Source organism: Lingula anatina, chromosome 10, assembly GCF_051362555.1.
Source record: "Lingula anatina isolate TDL-2025a chromosome 10, LinAna3.0, whole genome shotgun sequence".
In the NCBI taxonomy this organism is placed as follows: Eukaryota; Metazoa; Brachiopoda; class Lingulata; order Lingulida; family Lingulidae; genus Lingula; species Lingula anatina.
The window spans coordinates 11,507,281-11,523,641 of record NC_141776.1 but is presented as its reverse complement, the minus strand read 5'-3'; the positions used below and the strand labels follow the sequence as shown (position 1 = coordinate 11,523,641).

At 38.3% G+C, this 16,361-nt stretch overlaps 3 protein-coding genes and 1 long non-coding RNA gene across 4 annotated transcripts; 3 read left to right on the top strand and 1 right to left on the bottom strand.

Annotated features, from left to right (window-relative positions):
* The first annotated feature begins 1,971 nt into the window (after window positions 1–1,971).
* On the top strand, window positions 1,972–4,107 carry LOC106153436 (toll-like receptor 6). The gene has a single exon (XM_013527364.2). It carries the CDS (start codon window positions 2,150–2,152, stop codon window positions 3,722–3,724), a length of 1,575 nt encoding a protein of 524 aa, XP_013382818.2. The 5' UTR covers window positions 1,972–2,149; the 3' UTR covers window positions 3,725–4,107.
* A 90-nt stretch (window positions 4,108–4,197) lies between these two features.
* Window positions 4,198–7,819, bottom strand: LOC106153441 (uncharacterized). The gene is made up of 2 exons (XM_024076442.2): window positions 7,532–7,819; window positions 4,198–6,746 (listed from the first exon to the last, which is right to left on the bottom strand). The coding sequence occupies exons 1-2, from the start codon at window positions 7,576–7,578 to the stop codon at window positions 5,552–5,554; spliced, it is 1,242 nt and encodes a 413-aa protein (XP_023932210.2). The 5' UTR covers window positions 7,579–7,819; the 3' UTR covers window positions 4,198–5,551.
* A 1,368-nt stretch (window positions 7,820–9,187) lies between these two features.
* LOC106153440 (uncharacterized) lies at window positions 9,188–13,777 on the top strand. Its single transcript, XR_015331513.1, has 4 exons — window positions 9,188–9,263; window positions 10,257–10,458; window positions 11,749–11,839; window positions 12,571–13,777. It is a non-coding gene; the product is annotated as an uncharacterized LOC106153440 (long non-coding RNA).
* LOC147759589 (uncharacterized) lies at window positions 12,594–13,217 on the top strand. Its single transcript, XM_086997532.1, has one exon. The coding sequence runs from the start codon at window positions 12,594–12,596 to the stop codon at window positions 13,215–13,217; it is 624 nt and encodes a 207-aa protein (XP_086853658.1).
* Window positions 13,778–16,361: the final 2,584 nt, after the last annotated feature.

Below are 16,361 nucleotides of genomic sequence, written 5' to 3'. Positions count from 1 at the left end.
GGAGAAAGCAAGTAAAGACAATATGGCAACCATCACAATATATAGTTATTATTATTATTATTATTATTATTATTATTATTATTATTATTATTATTATTACAGTCAAATCTGCTTTGTTTAACTTACATCTATTTCATCAAAAACTACATTAAAATTTGAAATTTGGTAACAACTGTTTTTATTCATTATTTCTAATCCATTATCATTTCCCTATATATTAAGTCGAATGCTCAGAAACCATTTTAATAACTCCATGTGCGTCTTAACTCAGGTCTGGGTAGTGAGCAGCAGAGCTGTCGCCCAAGCATTTCCACTTTGCCTACTGTCTATGTCTGTATATGACACTGGAAGTAGTAGGCCAAGGGTACCGCTAAACAGCAATCCTGCGTGTTTCACGTGAACCTCTTAAACGTCACTAGTCGTGAATTTGGTGTTAGGTTACTGTACAATGTAGAAACATGAATTGCATATTCACACTGTGTATCCTTTTCAGAAAATATACGCTTAAAAAACAAATATATATATATATTTATGTTACTGTTGCCGACAAGTGTGTTACTGAGCCTACTATATAGGTCTATATCTACGCAGTATAGGTACCAGTTTGTATGGGCGCAGGACAGATCATTTAATTGTGTGGTTTTGTCTCGTTTCGCTATTTATTGTGCTCCCAATAAAGTAAAGCTGATGAAATGCGAGACCGGTTGACTTCCTTTTCGTGCTTAAATCCTTGGATTTGATTCGGACAAAAATGAAAAATAAACGGTCATGACTCAAAACCGCGGATGTAAATCACGCGAACGCCCAGTCACTCGGAGTGTTGTTTCGCTTTCACTTTCCACATGCCTTTGTGAGAAATTTTGTCAAATGCACAGACATTATTTCTGGTGATCTTAAGTTTGCTTAAATTAAAATACCGAAGCTGTTTGTAGTGAGCTTAAAATATGACTGAGTGAGTAACCCTCTCAGGAGAACGAAATAGATAAGGACGCATTGTTCTTGAAAACTTTTTTGGGGTCCGGAAAAAAGAAAGGGTTCAGTGAAGATCTTACGTGTAAGTATTATCGACTGTTTCGTTGCTTAGGCACAGAAGACACAGACAGATCATTGCTGATTTTTCTTCTTCACATTTTCCACCCAAAGGAAATACAGCATACCGGAAAAAATACAGCATACTCCGTTGCGTCATACTTTAAAGTGAGAGAAAAAAATGACTACTGAAAAAAGATTGCTGCTTCTGATAGCGTTTTTTACTGTAAACCACCACGTTATTTCCTCTGGTAGTTCGTGTCCGAGGCAATGCACTTGTTCTAGTGACGTCAACGGCAGACTTGACGTCAGGTGTGCCAACATACGACCAGTTGATATCCCAGGGATACCGCCACACACTTCAACCCTCGAGATCTCCGACAGCACATTTAAAACACTTAAAAATGGAACTTTTCTTGGACTACCACACCTTAAGAAACTGGTAATGAAACAATGTTTGATAGAGACTGTTGAATATGACGCCCTTTTGGGTCTTGATGAGCTTACGAGAGTATCGTTACAGAACAATTTACTCCAAGCCCTGCCAGCTTTTATCGTGTTACTTCGAAATGTACAGGAAGCAAACTTCCAGTGCAACAAAATAAACTCACTTCAGATCCAACATGTCAGCAATGCAACCATGATAAAAACCCATTTCTATTTAAACCTCAAGGAAAATCACATCACCAAAATCACGAACTCGGACTTCCTTCCCTTCAAATCAGTGGAAAATCTTTCAGTGGACCTCGGCTGGAATAACATTTCAGAAATAGCTTTGAAAGCCTTCCGTCCAATTAAACGTTTTGTTTACTTGGGCATGGGCATGATCAGCATATGGGGCGTGGTCGTTAAAAGATTAATGTACTCGAAGGTAGAAGTACTCGACCTTCCGCACTGCCAAATTAATATCGCTGAACTAAATTCATCAGTTTTAAGGCCACTTTCCAATTCGAGTTTACGCGAACTCCGCCTCAGTGGTAATAACATTGCTGCAGTTGCTTCAGATATCTTTCAGGCTCTGCCGGTGATTGAAAAGTTGGATCTTTCTTTGTGTAAAATCAGAACCTTTCGTGCAAGTTTCAAGACACTATCGTCCACGCTTAGAGAACTGGATATTAGCATGAACGGTATATCTGATTTGGAACTTTTTAAATCAGTAGCACTTAGCTTCCCGAACCTACGGAAATTGGTTGCCCAACACAACGAATTCATGACGGTAAAAACGATAATTTATCCGCCTCACCAACATCTGAACGTTCTGGATCTGTCTTTTAATCGCTTGTATGGATATCTCAACTTCACGCGCCTGACCAACCTACGTGAGTTGTATTTGAATGGGCTCTTTGGAAGTTTACCTTCTCCTTATACACATCCGGGCCTTCATCTATTTATAGTCCAAAACATGACGTCATTAGTCACATTTCAGTACACACACAACAAGGCTTGTGTGCTGAGAAATCACCTGAATTTTTCTGCATTCGAAGGATTATCCAGCATCCGTAAAATAGATCTTACGGGTAATGCGGTCTTCTGTATGATGAAAATTGGGGTACTTCCTCAAATTTTTAAATCGCAGGTTCCACTGAGGAGGCTAATTTTAGCTTCAAATAGTATCTCCAAACTTCCGAACAACATGTTCTCCCATCTGCCTCACTTAGAATATTTGGACTTATCAGACAATCATATGGAGAATGTCGATACCGTATTTGATTCTCTCACTTCGCTCGTTTTCTTGAATCTTAGAAAAAACAAACTGGTGACAATCGATATAGGTTCTATATTAGGAACGAACCCGCGCCTTCACTTCCTAAATATTGAGCTCAATCGCTTTTCGTGTAGCTGCGATTCCAGTTCGTTTTCCGAGTGGCTCCGTCATTCAACCACGAAAGTATATGGAGCAAGACAGAAATGTAGCGAGCCGGCCGAGTACCAAAACACCGCCCTGGAGGACTTTAACCCGCCTTGGATTACATGCGGAAACCATTTGATTACTGTCGTGTTCTGTTGTATCGGGGCCGGCGTTTTGATTATTGGAGCAGTGGCAGGTCTTGTGGCCTACTTTCGCCTTGACATTGTATACTGGTGGCACTTGAGAAGACTGAACCGTCGGCGGCACGGCTATATTCGCTGTGGCGACAGACAAGAACAGTACGAATATGACGCATTTGTCGCTCATAACAGTCGAGATGAGGCGTGGGTCGTGCGCCAGTTTCTTCCACACGTGGAGGGTCAAGGTCAGGGACGAAACATGCTCCAAGGTCAGGGTCAGGGTCAAGGTTATGAACAAGGTCGAGACATATTTTTCAATGTATGTATCCATTCAAGAAACTTCCTACCGGGCGATTACATCATAGATAGCATAGTGGAGAAAATGGAGGCGAGCAAGGCGGTGATACTGATTATATCGCAACATTTCTTACAGAGTGATTGGTGTCGTTATGAGATCGACATTGCTCAGGCCAAGGTACTGCGCGAGAGGCGTAAATCGCTCATTGTGGTGTTTCTGGAGAAGATCCCACCCGATCAACTCCCCAAGACGCTGCGACTCATGAAGCGTCACGTGACCTACCTGGAGTGGCCAGAAGAGGAGAATGATGGGAAGAGGGAGGAGTTCTGGAAAAAGCTGAAACTTGCTCTGCTTAAGAGAACGCGGCAAATTGATGAAGCTTTAGATGTAGATGAAGCGCAGATGTGACCATATTTTTAAAGGTTCTTGACATTTTGCTTAAATTTTCAATCACCTTGTACTCTGTTAATTTATCTTCTAAGAAGCGGTAATTAAATGCATATACTGAGGCTGTGGCAAGAAGAAAAATATAAGACTGATATTCTGACAATTAGAAAAATCGAAATGATAATTAATATGCTTCATTTGAACATTTGCTTTTATTCTTTTGCATATACGCTTTTTTCTTTTAGATTTCGTGTCACAAAATTTTAGATATAAACAAGTTCATATATTGAGTTATAGAGATCAAAGAAAGAAAATGTTTGCGTTTAAATTTTTATCGGTAGGGAGTTTTTTTATTATTATTAATTTTTTTTATTTATTTATTTATTTATTTATTTATTTGCATTTCTGTTACTGTTGTACCAACTTTTTAGCAATGCTATGAAATCCCCAATCTTTCAGAGCAATAGAAGAAATGAAAGACGCAACGGAGAAAATATGACTTCCAATTTATTATGAAAACTCTGAATTACTAGCACAAGTAATATAAATACTCATGAAAGAGATCAACGAGTTCTACTACATTTAAAGTATAAACAATAACTTATATTGGACATGTATAATATAATTATTATAATTCTATTAAAAGCAACAACTGAAATAAATTAAAGTTGCCTTTTTTATCACATTGTCATAGTCGAAATTAGGTACAAAAGTATGGTAATGCAAATGGCACTTAATAAGCAGATACACAAGGCAATAAAATCACTACCTGTTTAACATGAAAATGTAGAAACAAAACATAAGTACTAATGGTATTAAAACGGTTACATCAAATGCCTTTACTTCTTTGGCATTTTTAGATTATTCTACTGTACATGTCTATTGTCGGTAATAAATACACGTAAGCAGTTTTAAGACACCAACGGTTTGTCACGGAGTCTCGAAAAAAATTGATTTGCTTTTTTCCATCACCTAAATACAAAATTCGACAAAAAACTATTTACCTTAGTCCCATATCTAATGAAATGTGCAGAAAACTTTCAGTGTGTTGTAAAGAAATATACTTGAACAGGAATATCCCTTCAGTTAGAATTTGGACTTTGGCAAAGCCAAAAGACGTTATATATTCGTTGCCATAATGTGAAATAAACTATCAAAATAGATTGCTGTAGAGGAAGACAACAGATTTAGTTAAATTCCCAACAATCCCATTCTGTTAATATACTGTAGGTGCATTTCGGCGAAATGGTGCTCTCGATGTCTCTTGTCTTAAGACAATAAAAGGGTGATTTTTTTCTAAAGAAATTAAACCTGTTTTGACCTATTGTTATGAGGCATGATGTATAGCTCCTTCTTTAACTGTTGCCTAAGGGTCGAAATTCACTGTCATACTAGGTAAAACACGTTTAGTCTCTCTAGAATTTTTTTACCATTGTTGACGTCATGCAGAGTTCTCATAACTTGTTGATGCGGTTAAAATTAACTTCTTCAATCAACATTCAATGGATGAACAGATCTATTTGTACGAGTTTGTGGCGGTAATAAGTAAGGAAACTGTTCTTTTTCCAAACATTCTTCGCAATTTTCCAATACTTACCAGCATACATGATATCGTGATCCTTAATAATAATGCTTTTAAAAGATAGGAATTGCTCTAGTAAAGGATATATATATATATATATATATATTTATATATATATATATATATATATATATATATATATATATATATCCATGCGTGAGAAAAAATTCTCCATCGAAATCTTTATCGAACGTTACTTTGAACAAGCATTGAATATTTAAAAAAAAAATGAAAACCAGTGGAATTTGATATGCCAAACACAAGGGTCACCTGTACGAATCTTTTGTTAAAACATAATTCATTCTCTTTTCAATGTAACTTTTCTTGGCAAACATTAACTGACCCATACCACGCCATCTTGTGTCGTTTTTCATTGGCCCCAAGATATATCCAGGAATAACTAAGCCGTCCTTAAAGGGGAGATACCCCTTTGCTGACATGCGATTAACAAGTTCAGCAGTTTCATTGGTGTGTTTCCTTATTTGGTCCCATTCAAGTTCTATGAAGGGAATGTCGATTTTTGCTAACAATTCGTCACATGCTGCCAGGGCCTTAAGCTCATTGCCTTCAATGTCAATCTTCAAAAATGCCCTAGAAAATTTAAAGTCAATGACGCTAACAAGATCATTTAATGTTATTGTTGAGACAATTGGAGCGTCTTTTGGAACTATTTTCATTTCACTGATTGGTATTATTGATGTCCCTCCTTTATTTCCCGGTGTAGATTTAAAAGTCACGTACTCTCGTTTATTCGAGATTGGGTTGGTAACAAGAGTGACGTTGTTCTCGTAGTGTCCGAGAATGACGCTGCGCTGGAAGCGCCTGTAGCTTGCAAAGAACGGCTCCACCGCTAGCACCTGGCGTCCCATATTGGCAGCGTTAAGCGACCACACACCAATATTAGCACCGATGTCTATAAACTGCATGTGTGGGTCGCTGATCAGCAAGTCCTGGAAATGGGTGACAAGCATTCTCTCAAAGATGTGCCCCTTTATGATGTCGCCAGAAATATACACGTCGTCGGAATAAGAATAGATGCATATTGGAGTCTTCACTGTCCGTAACCGCAGCTCCGGACACTTGTACACGTCGTCATTCGGTTGGCTGAAATCGTATATCGTCACGTGATTAGGAGGGTTTTGCAAATCCTTCGGATTCAAAAAAAGATTCTCTTTGTTTATCTCGAAATTATCGTGAGCTTTTTGCGGCAATTGGTTTTCACTGACGTCGTCGTCTGCCGATAACCAAAGTCGTCTGCTGTTGAAGCGTGCGTTTCTTGAATTGGCATGAGCAGTTTTCTGCCATATTTCGACTGTGATGAAAAGACAGGACAAAAGAAGTATCACTGCCAGTGTCAGCCGTTTCACATAACCAGCCGGCAAGTTCATGATAAATTGTTTCATTTCAGACAATATCAACTTGTTGTTTCTTTTTTTCATCACGTCTGACGCAGTTCCTTGTCTGAAAATAAATAAATAAATTGATAGCTAATTAAACGACTCAATAAATTAACAAATCACATTATTTCTGTAACATTTACAATTGATATTAGATAACATTAAACATAAATTGTGGGCATTAAACATCTAAGTCAACAGTGCCGTTTGGTACGGGGGGGGGGGGGGGGGGGGGGATGGACGCGCACACAGAAAAGGGGGCGTGTTGTGGGTCTATATACAGGAAGCGAACGGCATAAATCTACTTCATAGCCCAGTGTGATAAGAATCAGAGGTATGTGACGGACAAGCTGAGCTGTCAAAGCAGTCTAAATTTTCTCAATGCACAGTACAATCATTTGGTTTTATAGGATTCTGCAGCAAGAGATGCTCTATAACGAATTAATATCAACTATGTTGGTAGAGCTGCTCTTACAGGGATATTTAACTGATTAACAATATGAGTAGGCTACGACCTTAGATCCTCACGCTTCCCAGGTACATGTACATGTGTGACCCTGTGTGTGTGTGTGTGTGTGTGTGTGTGTGTGTGTGTGCGTGCAAGAGAGAGAGAGAAAGGTGCATGTGCTCGTCCCTGTGTTTCAGAAACACACACACACACACACACAGAGAGAGAGAGAGAGAGAGAGAGAGAGGGGGGGACCGTTGTGAACCCATGTAATAGCTAGTGTATCATACATGTACAACGCTAAAGTATGTCCACGTCTACCGAAATGACATCCTGAACATTGCACCTGTATTAACTCCACACATTCAGGACATCACAGCAACACCACACCGTCGACCTACCTGGATATACGCTCACATGTGTCTAGAAGCCTCCATATTGTTTGCATAAACTTAACAGGCTACTGCTTAATCCGTCCGACTGACGTTTGCACTACACCTTTGTCGACCAAGTTAATGCATTAAACCCGACCAACCGAAATAAGTAAATGAAAAAGATCCATATCCTTAAGCCTTATTCAACCGCCACCGCAGGGTAATTAGATTTAATCTTGTTCCTGAAAAGACGACAGTGTCGGTAGCGGAGCCATTATAAATAGTACGTTGTAATCCACAAGCACCTTGACCTAGATAATCTCAGGTAAACTGCTTAACGGAAGTCAGGTAAAAAGGCGCGAAATTCTGTTGTCCACAAGCAGTATAGTCAACCCTTTCATAGGGCCGTATGTTATGTGCAGTTCTGATTGTTATATGGATAGTATCCTAAAATATTTGATGTAATAATTTGTATATGGTTTATAGTAATAACATTATAGTAGGTATATAATTAAATATAATTTCCTTAACGAAAAAGTCTTATAGGATCCTATAAGATCCTATAGAATCCTACAGGAAATTGGGCCAGTTTCCTATAGAATCCTACAAGGGTTTAGAATTATGCCTATACAAGTACCTGATGTAGTACCTATATGCATTATAAAATTTTTTATATCATATTTTCATTTTTACAGCCATCTGATCTGCAATAATTGTTTTATAGATCAAGGAATCAGACAAGATTGCCCTCCCCTGCGAATGTTTGTCTCACTTAACGTTCACTTACGGTTCTCAGTCTATTCTAGAACATTTGGTGTATTTTTTTACAGTTCTAATGTTGTTCTGTAATGAATGTAACAGTTCGAGAACTGTTTTTGGGAAGTCTTTCAAAATGTTTTAGAACAATTTTCATTTGAAGAGAAAAACATTATGTTCTAGGAGAGACTGAGAACCGTAATGTGAGCGTTAAATGAGACAAATTTTCACAGGGGTTGTGTAGATAGACGGCATGTAGGCCTACTAATGTGTCGGATGTATCATTTAGGCACCAATAAATCACCACCATGATTATTATTAGTTATTATTGCTGCTGTTGAAGTTATTATTGCTGTTGTTGTTGTTGTAATTTAGATTTAAAAAAAAATAAGATAAAAAGCACCGTTGTTTGTAAGTAAACCAACCTGTTTTTAGTAATGACTGGTATTGTGTTATTAATATGTTGTATGAAAAGCATCAAATCTTTAGTCGCTCTAAAGGAATAAAAATGAACTAAAATTCGAGATAACACTGGTTTTGAAGGGCTAGTGTTTGAAATATATATTGATTTTTTTTAAATCGCATGACATGAAATAAAAAATCCAATAGATGCGTTTGAATTATTTTCTGTGCGAATGGTAAAATTTAAAATGAAATATTATGAAACCGTGATCCAAGTATTTTAATGTAGTATTTTAAAGCTGGGACCTACTAAAGATCCCAGTTTTGATATATTCAATAACATTCGTTTGAAAAGCAAAAACAATGCTTTTGTAAGACTTTCCTTAGATTTTTTTACTTGGTAAAGAGCGGAGGAAAGTAGGACGAAGAGTGTGAACGCAGATAGGGGAATACAGAACCATGTCTAATGCATACGTTTAATGTTTATTTTTGAACGGATTGACCTCATTTTATCTACCGGTATAAACATGTGCCCAAGGCGCATCGTATTGCGCAACAGTTTATCTATACCTGTACAATCAAGGGACTAGCAGGAGTTAAGGTGAGTGAAAACCGGTATATAACATTATACGATTTGTGCCTGGGTTACATTTGAAATGTGATGTGAATACGTATACGGAGCTCGTTTCCTGTCAGTTTTGAGACCTTCACAAACGGTCTTCTGTCTCTCCGCTTGGCACTTGGGGGTTGAAGCAAGGTACAGGACCTGGTCTGGCAGAGAATGATAGTGTTCGTTTGCTAGCTTTCGGATCCTCATATGGCATGCTGGGCTGTATCTATCCCCTCCCCTCCCCATGAAGATGAGAGCCTCAACACCCAGCCTCAATCTACTGAATCAAAGCCAAACAATATACCGGTACCAGGAATATTCCTGTACATGCTTACCGCATTGAGACACAGTTTATAAGACCCAGACTTATCTATACTTTTAATATAGCAAATCAAATAAATCACAGGGATGTCAGGCGTGTACCAAGTCTAAAACATGGACGTTGTGAAAGGGAACTACAGTCAAGTATCACTCAACAAAAGGACGGTTAAAACAACGTTCCATAATACGATTTGGACTGGAGTTCATGAAACGATCTCACCAGCGTAGCTTTCAGTATGTTTGACCAAGGAGTTACAACAGAAGGAGATTATACATAAGCCTCTGTATTGTCCGATGTCTGTTACGGTGGGGTGGGGTGGGGGTGGGGATGGGGGTGGGGGGTGGGGGGGCTAAAGGTTTCGTCTGCGTCGCTCTCCACAGCTAGGAGATTAATTTCATGTGCGTTATTTCTGTTGTAACTCCTTGGTTTGACATTTATTCATAATCATAAGACAGCTCTTAAGTTTTCCATCATAATTAATCAGTTAAGTTACTTAAGTAGCGGTCGGCCCTGTGAAGTTTATAACAGGCGAAAGGAGGGTTGGGGATTAAAAGCCCACGCACATGAACTTATTTTCCAAGAACAAATCTGAAATAAATTATAGGGAAAAAATAAGGGAATAACATGAAGATTTTAATTTGCTTGATTTATTTATTTTCCAGATGTCAGTCACTTCTACAGATCACACGAAGGACGTGGCTTCCGACGTCATTATTCGACCTGCCAAACTAGAAGACCTTGATGAATTGTACGAATTTACCGATAAAGTCGACTGGCGTGTGTCAAAAGAAACTTTGAAATTATTTCTTGAAATTGTGGAAGACGGTCACTACCTAGTTGCTGATCTCCATGGCAAGATTATTGGTCAGGACAAATCGAGCTTTTCTTTGTTGATCACTTGATTTCTTACTAAGACCCCATTTCCATAGATTTTAGATCGATCTATCCCTGTGGGGAGTCTCACTAGATTACTGTCAGCTTAGCCGGCTTAAGCGTCTGTCCCGCCTACTAAAAGTTGTAAAGGGGTAATTAACTATGGTGCGCGCTCGGCTGACTGCAATTTAGCGTGAACCCCCAAGGAGTTAGGTCGATCTAAATCTTAATCTCTGGATCGATCTAACTAAGTGTGTGTGTTTGTGTGTGTGTGTGTGTGTGTGTGTGTGTGTGTGTGTGAAAGAGAGAGAGAGAGAAATTCTAGACCATATCAAGGAAGATTAAATTGTCTTTGGAACTCTTGAGATTTAAAATAACATTTCCACCTCGTTTACAGCTGCCATAACTGATAATTAACTGTGTTATTTCTTTCACATGCACCCTTTTTATAAATTTTCGCTGAAATAACAGTATTAGAGAAATAGGATAACAATAAGTAAAAAATAAAAAAAAAATGTTCGACTGATAGGGGCCTTTTTCGATAACAGCATATGACGTCGCCCCATGTGTTTAATGGGACGGTTGGCAAAAAGCAGACTGGGAAAAAAGAAAATGTATTTTACAGCTCGCCGAGCTGCTCTTCTCCCCATGAAAGAACATAAAATATTATACTAGGCGTCGGCAGTAAAGGCGCTTATCTCTTTATCTGTACAAGTGACGGTTCTCAAGGACCCAGTGTTTCAAGTTGTTCGATAAGAAGGGAAAATGAAAAGATAAACGGTGCCGGTTTCAAAAAGACATTGTTAAATGAAAAGTGCACCGATTCAACAAGTAAAGACAGCTGTGTAGCTGACGGTAGCGGGGTATCCGCTTTAAAAAGGGTGTCTGCGTTTAAAAGTGTTTTATAGGGAAATATTTGCCTAAAATTTAGTTTTTCTATCAAATTCCCGCACTTCCTTCAAATATGGGCACATCTCGCATATATTCTGTTTTTTGGCAATAAAATGTAAACACAAGTTTCGGATCTGTGAGTCTCGGTGTGTGTTCGTCTAGAAATAGTCCTACGCCCGAGACATATTACAACTGACCTTTTACAAGACACGAAGAAAAAAAATCGGGTTCTCATGACATTTCTCTTACATGTAGAGAATAAAGAGAAGGGACCACTGTCAGAATGTATGTCCACAGATTTTGGCCTGAACCTAACTGTAAGTCAGAATTTATACAAAGATTGATCCAGCCACCCAAAATCATAACATTATTCTGCGTATGTTATTTCAGGTTCAAGATTAGTTATTATACTGGATGATATATAAGAACGCCATGTTCGACTTCTTCATAGTAGACCCAAAGTACAGAGGCTCTGGTGTTGGTACGTGACTTCTTTTGTCTTAGGCTCTTTTCTTGTGCTTTTAAGAAATTTAGCTATTAAGTACAGTATGGGTATATAACCTCTTTAAATCATTGCTTTGATTCAACTGTATAATATTACGCAGTGTTCTGTCTCATATTGCTATTTTTTCATTTATTTCTTTCATGTTAGTAAGCGCAACAGTTTACGCGCATATGTGGGCACATTCTTTAGTTGCAAATCATTATTTTATACAAAAAATGTTTCATTTTATCGTCATTAACTCACGCTTGTTTTTCAGTCGTGTTTCCAAAATAACAGAGAGAGGTTTTGAATTTAACATGAAAACATTCAAGGGATAATAACTTTTCATACGTAATTAAAAATTCCACAATACATATATTGTAAACAACACATAGTTCTAAATGCAATTAATTCCTTTTAACAGCCGAAACTGCGGTTATCGTAATTATTCTGCATTCTGTGCTTGCTATCGGATCACTTGGAACTTCACAGACGGCAACTCTCCGCAGCAATCTCTTAAGAAATCATAACAAATAACTCTGTTTAAAAAACAATTGACTCACTTGGAAAGCAGAAACAGATTCATTAACCATTGGAAAGTATTGGAAATCGTCGTTTACCCCAGGAAAATCCGTTTTATCGCACTTTTCTAGCTAGCCAAAATGATAAGTTGTTATCCCGATATGTAAGCAATATTCGATATTATTAATAACTTTGGCCAATTTCAGCGAAGAAAATTGCAGCAAGAACCATGGAAATTGCCGGCGACAGAAACGTCATGATTTGGTCTGTGTCCTACCGAATACAGCAGAACTTAAAAACCGGCATGAAAATTGGTGGAGGGCGCTTACATTTGTGCGAAGGTCGATTTGATATTGGTACCTTAAGGGTTGATACCACACTAAACGATTCAGCGATAAAAGTTGTCCCAACAAGTGAGGTTGACTTTGAAGCTCTGCTCGCCTACGACACCTCCATCATTGTATTTCAAAGAGAAAAGTTCTTGAAAGCGTGGCTGGCAAAACCGTCTGCCGCTTCATTCGCGGCATTAACAGATGGCGGCGAGGTCGTGGGTTATGGTCAGGTGCAAGATGCGCCGCGTTCGAAAGTCATTTCTCCGCTTTACGCCGATAATCCAGCAGCATTTAAGCTTCTTCTGAAAGCTCTTCTAGAATCCATTCCAATGGAATATAGTGTATATATGCTAATCAACGTGGATTATGGGGCCGGAATGGAAGTGATAAACATGAACAAGGGAACTGTAAAAGTTTTTCCTGACGAACCCGGAACCTTCATGTATACCAAGAGAAATTTGGAGATGCCTAAATTTGGAAATGTCTTTGCAGTAGCTTGCTGGGGCGCCTTTCCCGCATGATTGTCTAAAAATCAATTTACTAACCAATGGTATTTCTTTTTCCCCTATATGCTCATTTAGAAAAAGGTATTACTTTTCCTACATTGTTCCGGTGCATGAAGATGAACAAGGCGGAACAAATAGAACCTAAATGGAAATTTGCCTCGCTTTGCAAATGTAAGAGGTATAAGAAGATAGACTTGCTTTGCCCCATCGCGGGTATCAATATTGGCTACACGACGATTAAATGTTGCGCATTCCGACGAATGATAGTTGCACAAACATAGCAGCTAGTCCTACGGATACGTGCCTGCCGTAACGTTCTCTTGACTGTATTTTCAAGTAGAACACCGATTCATTTTCCGTTGAGAATATAAGACTGATTCACACTAGAGAACATACACAAGAAGCATTTAATGATTTTAGCTATCAATATCTCTTGTTTTAGGATCAAAATTAATTGTATGCAATATCAAAGATTTGATTTAAAAAAATTACTTTATTAACCCTCAAAGGGCCATGTCGAAGATGGGTTTTACTTAACATGTTTTACCTTCTTCAAATGAAGCTTCTTCTTCTTATTTTTATTATTATTATTATCGCCGTGTGTGTACCAAAATCCAAAAATTATGCTTTTTAGACCATTTTAAAATTCAATATTCCTATTCTTTTACGTCTTTGACCGGAAAGTTGAGATACTCTTTTTTTATCTGCTCCTTACCCAAATCAATATTGGGTACAAAGCGGAAACATTCCTTATTTTCATTTTCACTTCCTGGCAGTATGATGATGTTTTCAAGCACAACTACCAGCATTGTTGATAAATAACATTGTAAAAAGCTTGGTCAACACTTGAAGTAACATGTAAAAATAATTAACATATCCCGTAAAATGTCAGTGTATGATCCCACTGTTGTGAGAAGTGACTTGACAGTGGGACTGAACATGGCACAATATTTATATCTGTGTAACTTATTTACCTATCTATGTCTTATGTAATTGTCATTAATTGTAATTATCTATGTCATCAAACTGTAAACAGCTATGTAACTGTAGTTCTCCCTCCCTTTAAGTTTGAACATATCCTTTTGTGTAACATATGCTTGTACCCATATGTTTATAGTATGTTTATGGTAAATTTATAATCACACCAAGGTTTATCTCGCTGCTTAGATAGAATATTTTATGAGTAATTTTACTAGTGCATATGTTCATTATATAAAAATTATTTTTTTCATTCACAAACGGCTAGGCAACATAATTACCAACTAGAGAAATGGTAATGCACCAATTATATTGTATCGTCATTAGTATATCATTTTGTACAAGGTTATGACAATCTATGTACCAGTACAGAAATAGATTGAAAAAAATTGAAAATTGTAAAAATAATTGCTATTAGAAAATGTTTTAGAATTCACAAACTGTCGTTTTGATATATCTTTAAACAGGACGCTTTAATATGTTTAAATGTAGCTATATACACGAGACACGATCTCTTACGAACATATAGTGCATATAGTACAATTTGTGAGTCATATAAGTACGATTTTTGTCTCTTAGTAGGCCTACATTCCGTTTCGTAAATATTAATTTTTACCAACTAGCATTTATAAGTGTTTTAGCCTGCTTTGAACAGTGATTCAAATGTTTGAACATCGGTATTGTCTGCAATTGCCCACAAAAGGAAAAGATCAATGAACTCTTGTGCATCTAAGGATTAAATAATGGCCCGTTTACTACGGCGATGATTTCTAAACGGCGCCCAAAGCTAAAATGTCCGGTGTTGTATATTTAACCGTATGAATCAATTGTCTTTAAATTATCTTCTTCCTAAACTCCTGGTGTCGGATTTAAAATCAATAGGGCGCGGACGGTTTATCTATTTAGTCTATTAAGTAGATGCATTTGTGGATTTGTTGCGTGGATAGAGTAACAATGCCCGTGGATTACGACAGATGCCCTCGGCAACATTACTACATGCTCGGGGGGAGGGGGGGGGGGTTGGGGGAGTCAACCACGACGTTTCGGTCCACCACTTATGCCCGTTGGCCACGTGAATGGTAATTTCGCGCGGAATCCGACTCCTAGGAAACAAGACGCTGTGATAAAAATATCATTGACTAATGTTATTTAGTCTCTAAGTAAAGAATATTTCAATTTTGACAAATGCAGTGGTGGATTTAGAGGAAGGTCAAGGGGTTCCTGACTGCCCTTCGATTTCTGCTACACTCTTGAAATTAGAAAATTTTGACTAGCTGAATCATAGATCTAAACCGTACCAAATGGCACCGTTTGCCCTAAATACCAAAATCTTTCAGGGCTCTTCAGCCGGCCCCGAACCCCACGCCAAGTGAGGGGGGGGGGGGCATTGCACCCGCAGATCCCCCCTCCCCTTTAAATGATCTTGGATCCGCCCCTGAAATGGACGGGCGATCCAACAAATACCTCGCAGCTGAATCACAGTGACAATTGACACTGATTTGTATGGTGCAATTACCGGTCAAATGTCCGTGTGCCTGCTCGGACAAAGCCTCTGCTGGGGATTTCTATGCCTAATGCCCTGGGCAATTGTATGGTCAAGAGGAACAACACTGAAGCGTTTCAGATAACGATTCCGCAAGCATAATTGTCTGTCAGAGAGGTTTCCATCAGTGCGATGCGTGACACAAGGCGTGAATACAAGTGGTTACATAAATACTGGAGTCAAATCGATGTTACACTATTTTGCTGCATAAAATTTAGATGCATTTAGTCATACTTTACAGGCAAATCTGACTTCCTGAGATAGCCGAGCGTTTACTTATTCGGTCTATTCACACTGATAATAAGGAATTTAACGACTGAATTGCTTGGTGCTGTTAGACGGAATAACAAATTAAAACGCCGTAGGCATAAATCGCGCCCGAAAAAAAATCAAAATTATTACCTCCTTGTTTTAGTACTTTGCGACTGTGCTTTTTTATAATCAGCGATGTCTAATGATTCGAAAAATAGTTGCTTGATGGTGGTGAGGGAAGGGGGGGGGGGGGCGAGAGGAGTTCAGACAAAGTGTTACGTAACCACATTTGATTAATCGATTCGTGTGTATGGTTAGGTATTCTAGACTGAAAAACGATCCGGGTATGTCTGAACTTTCACCACACTTAATACTAACTGATTACG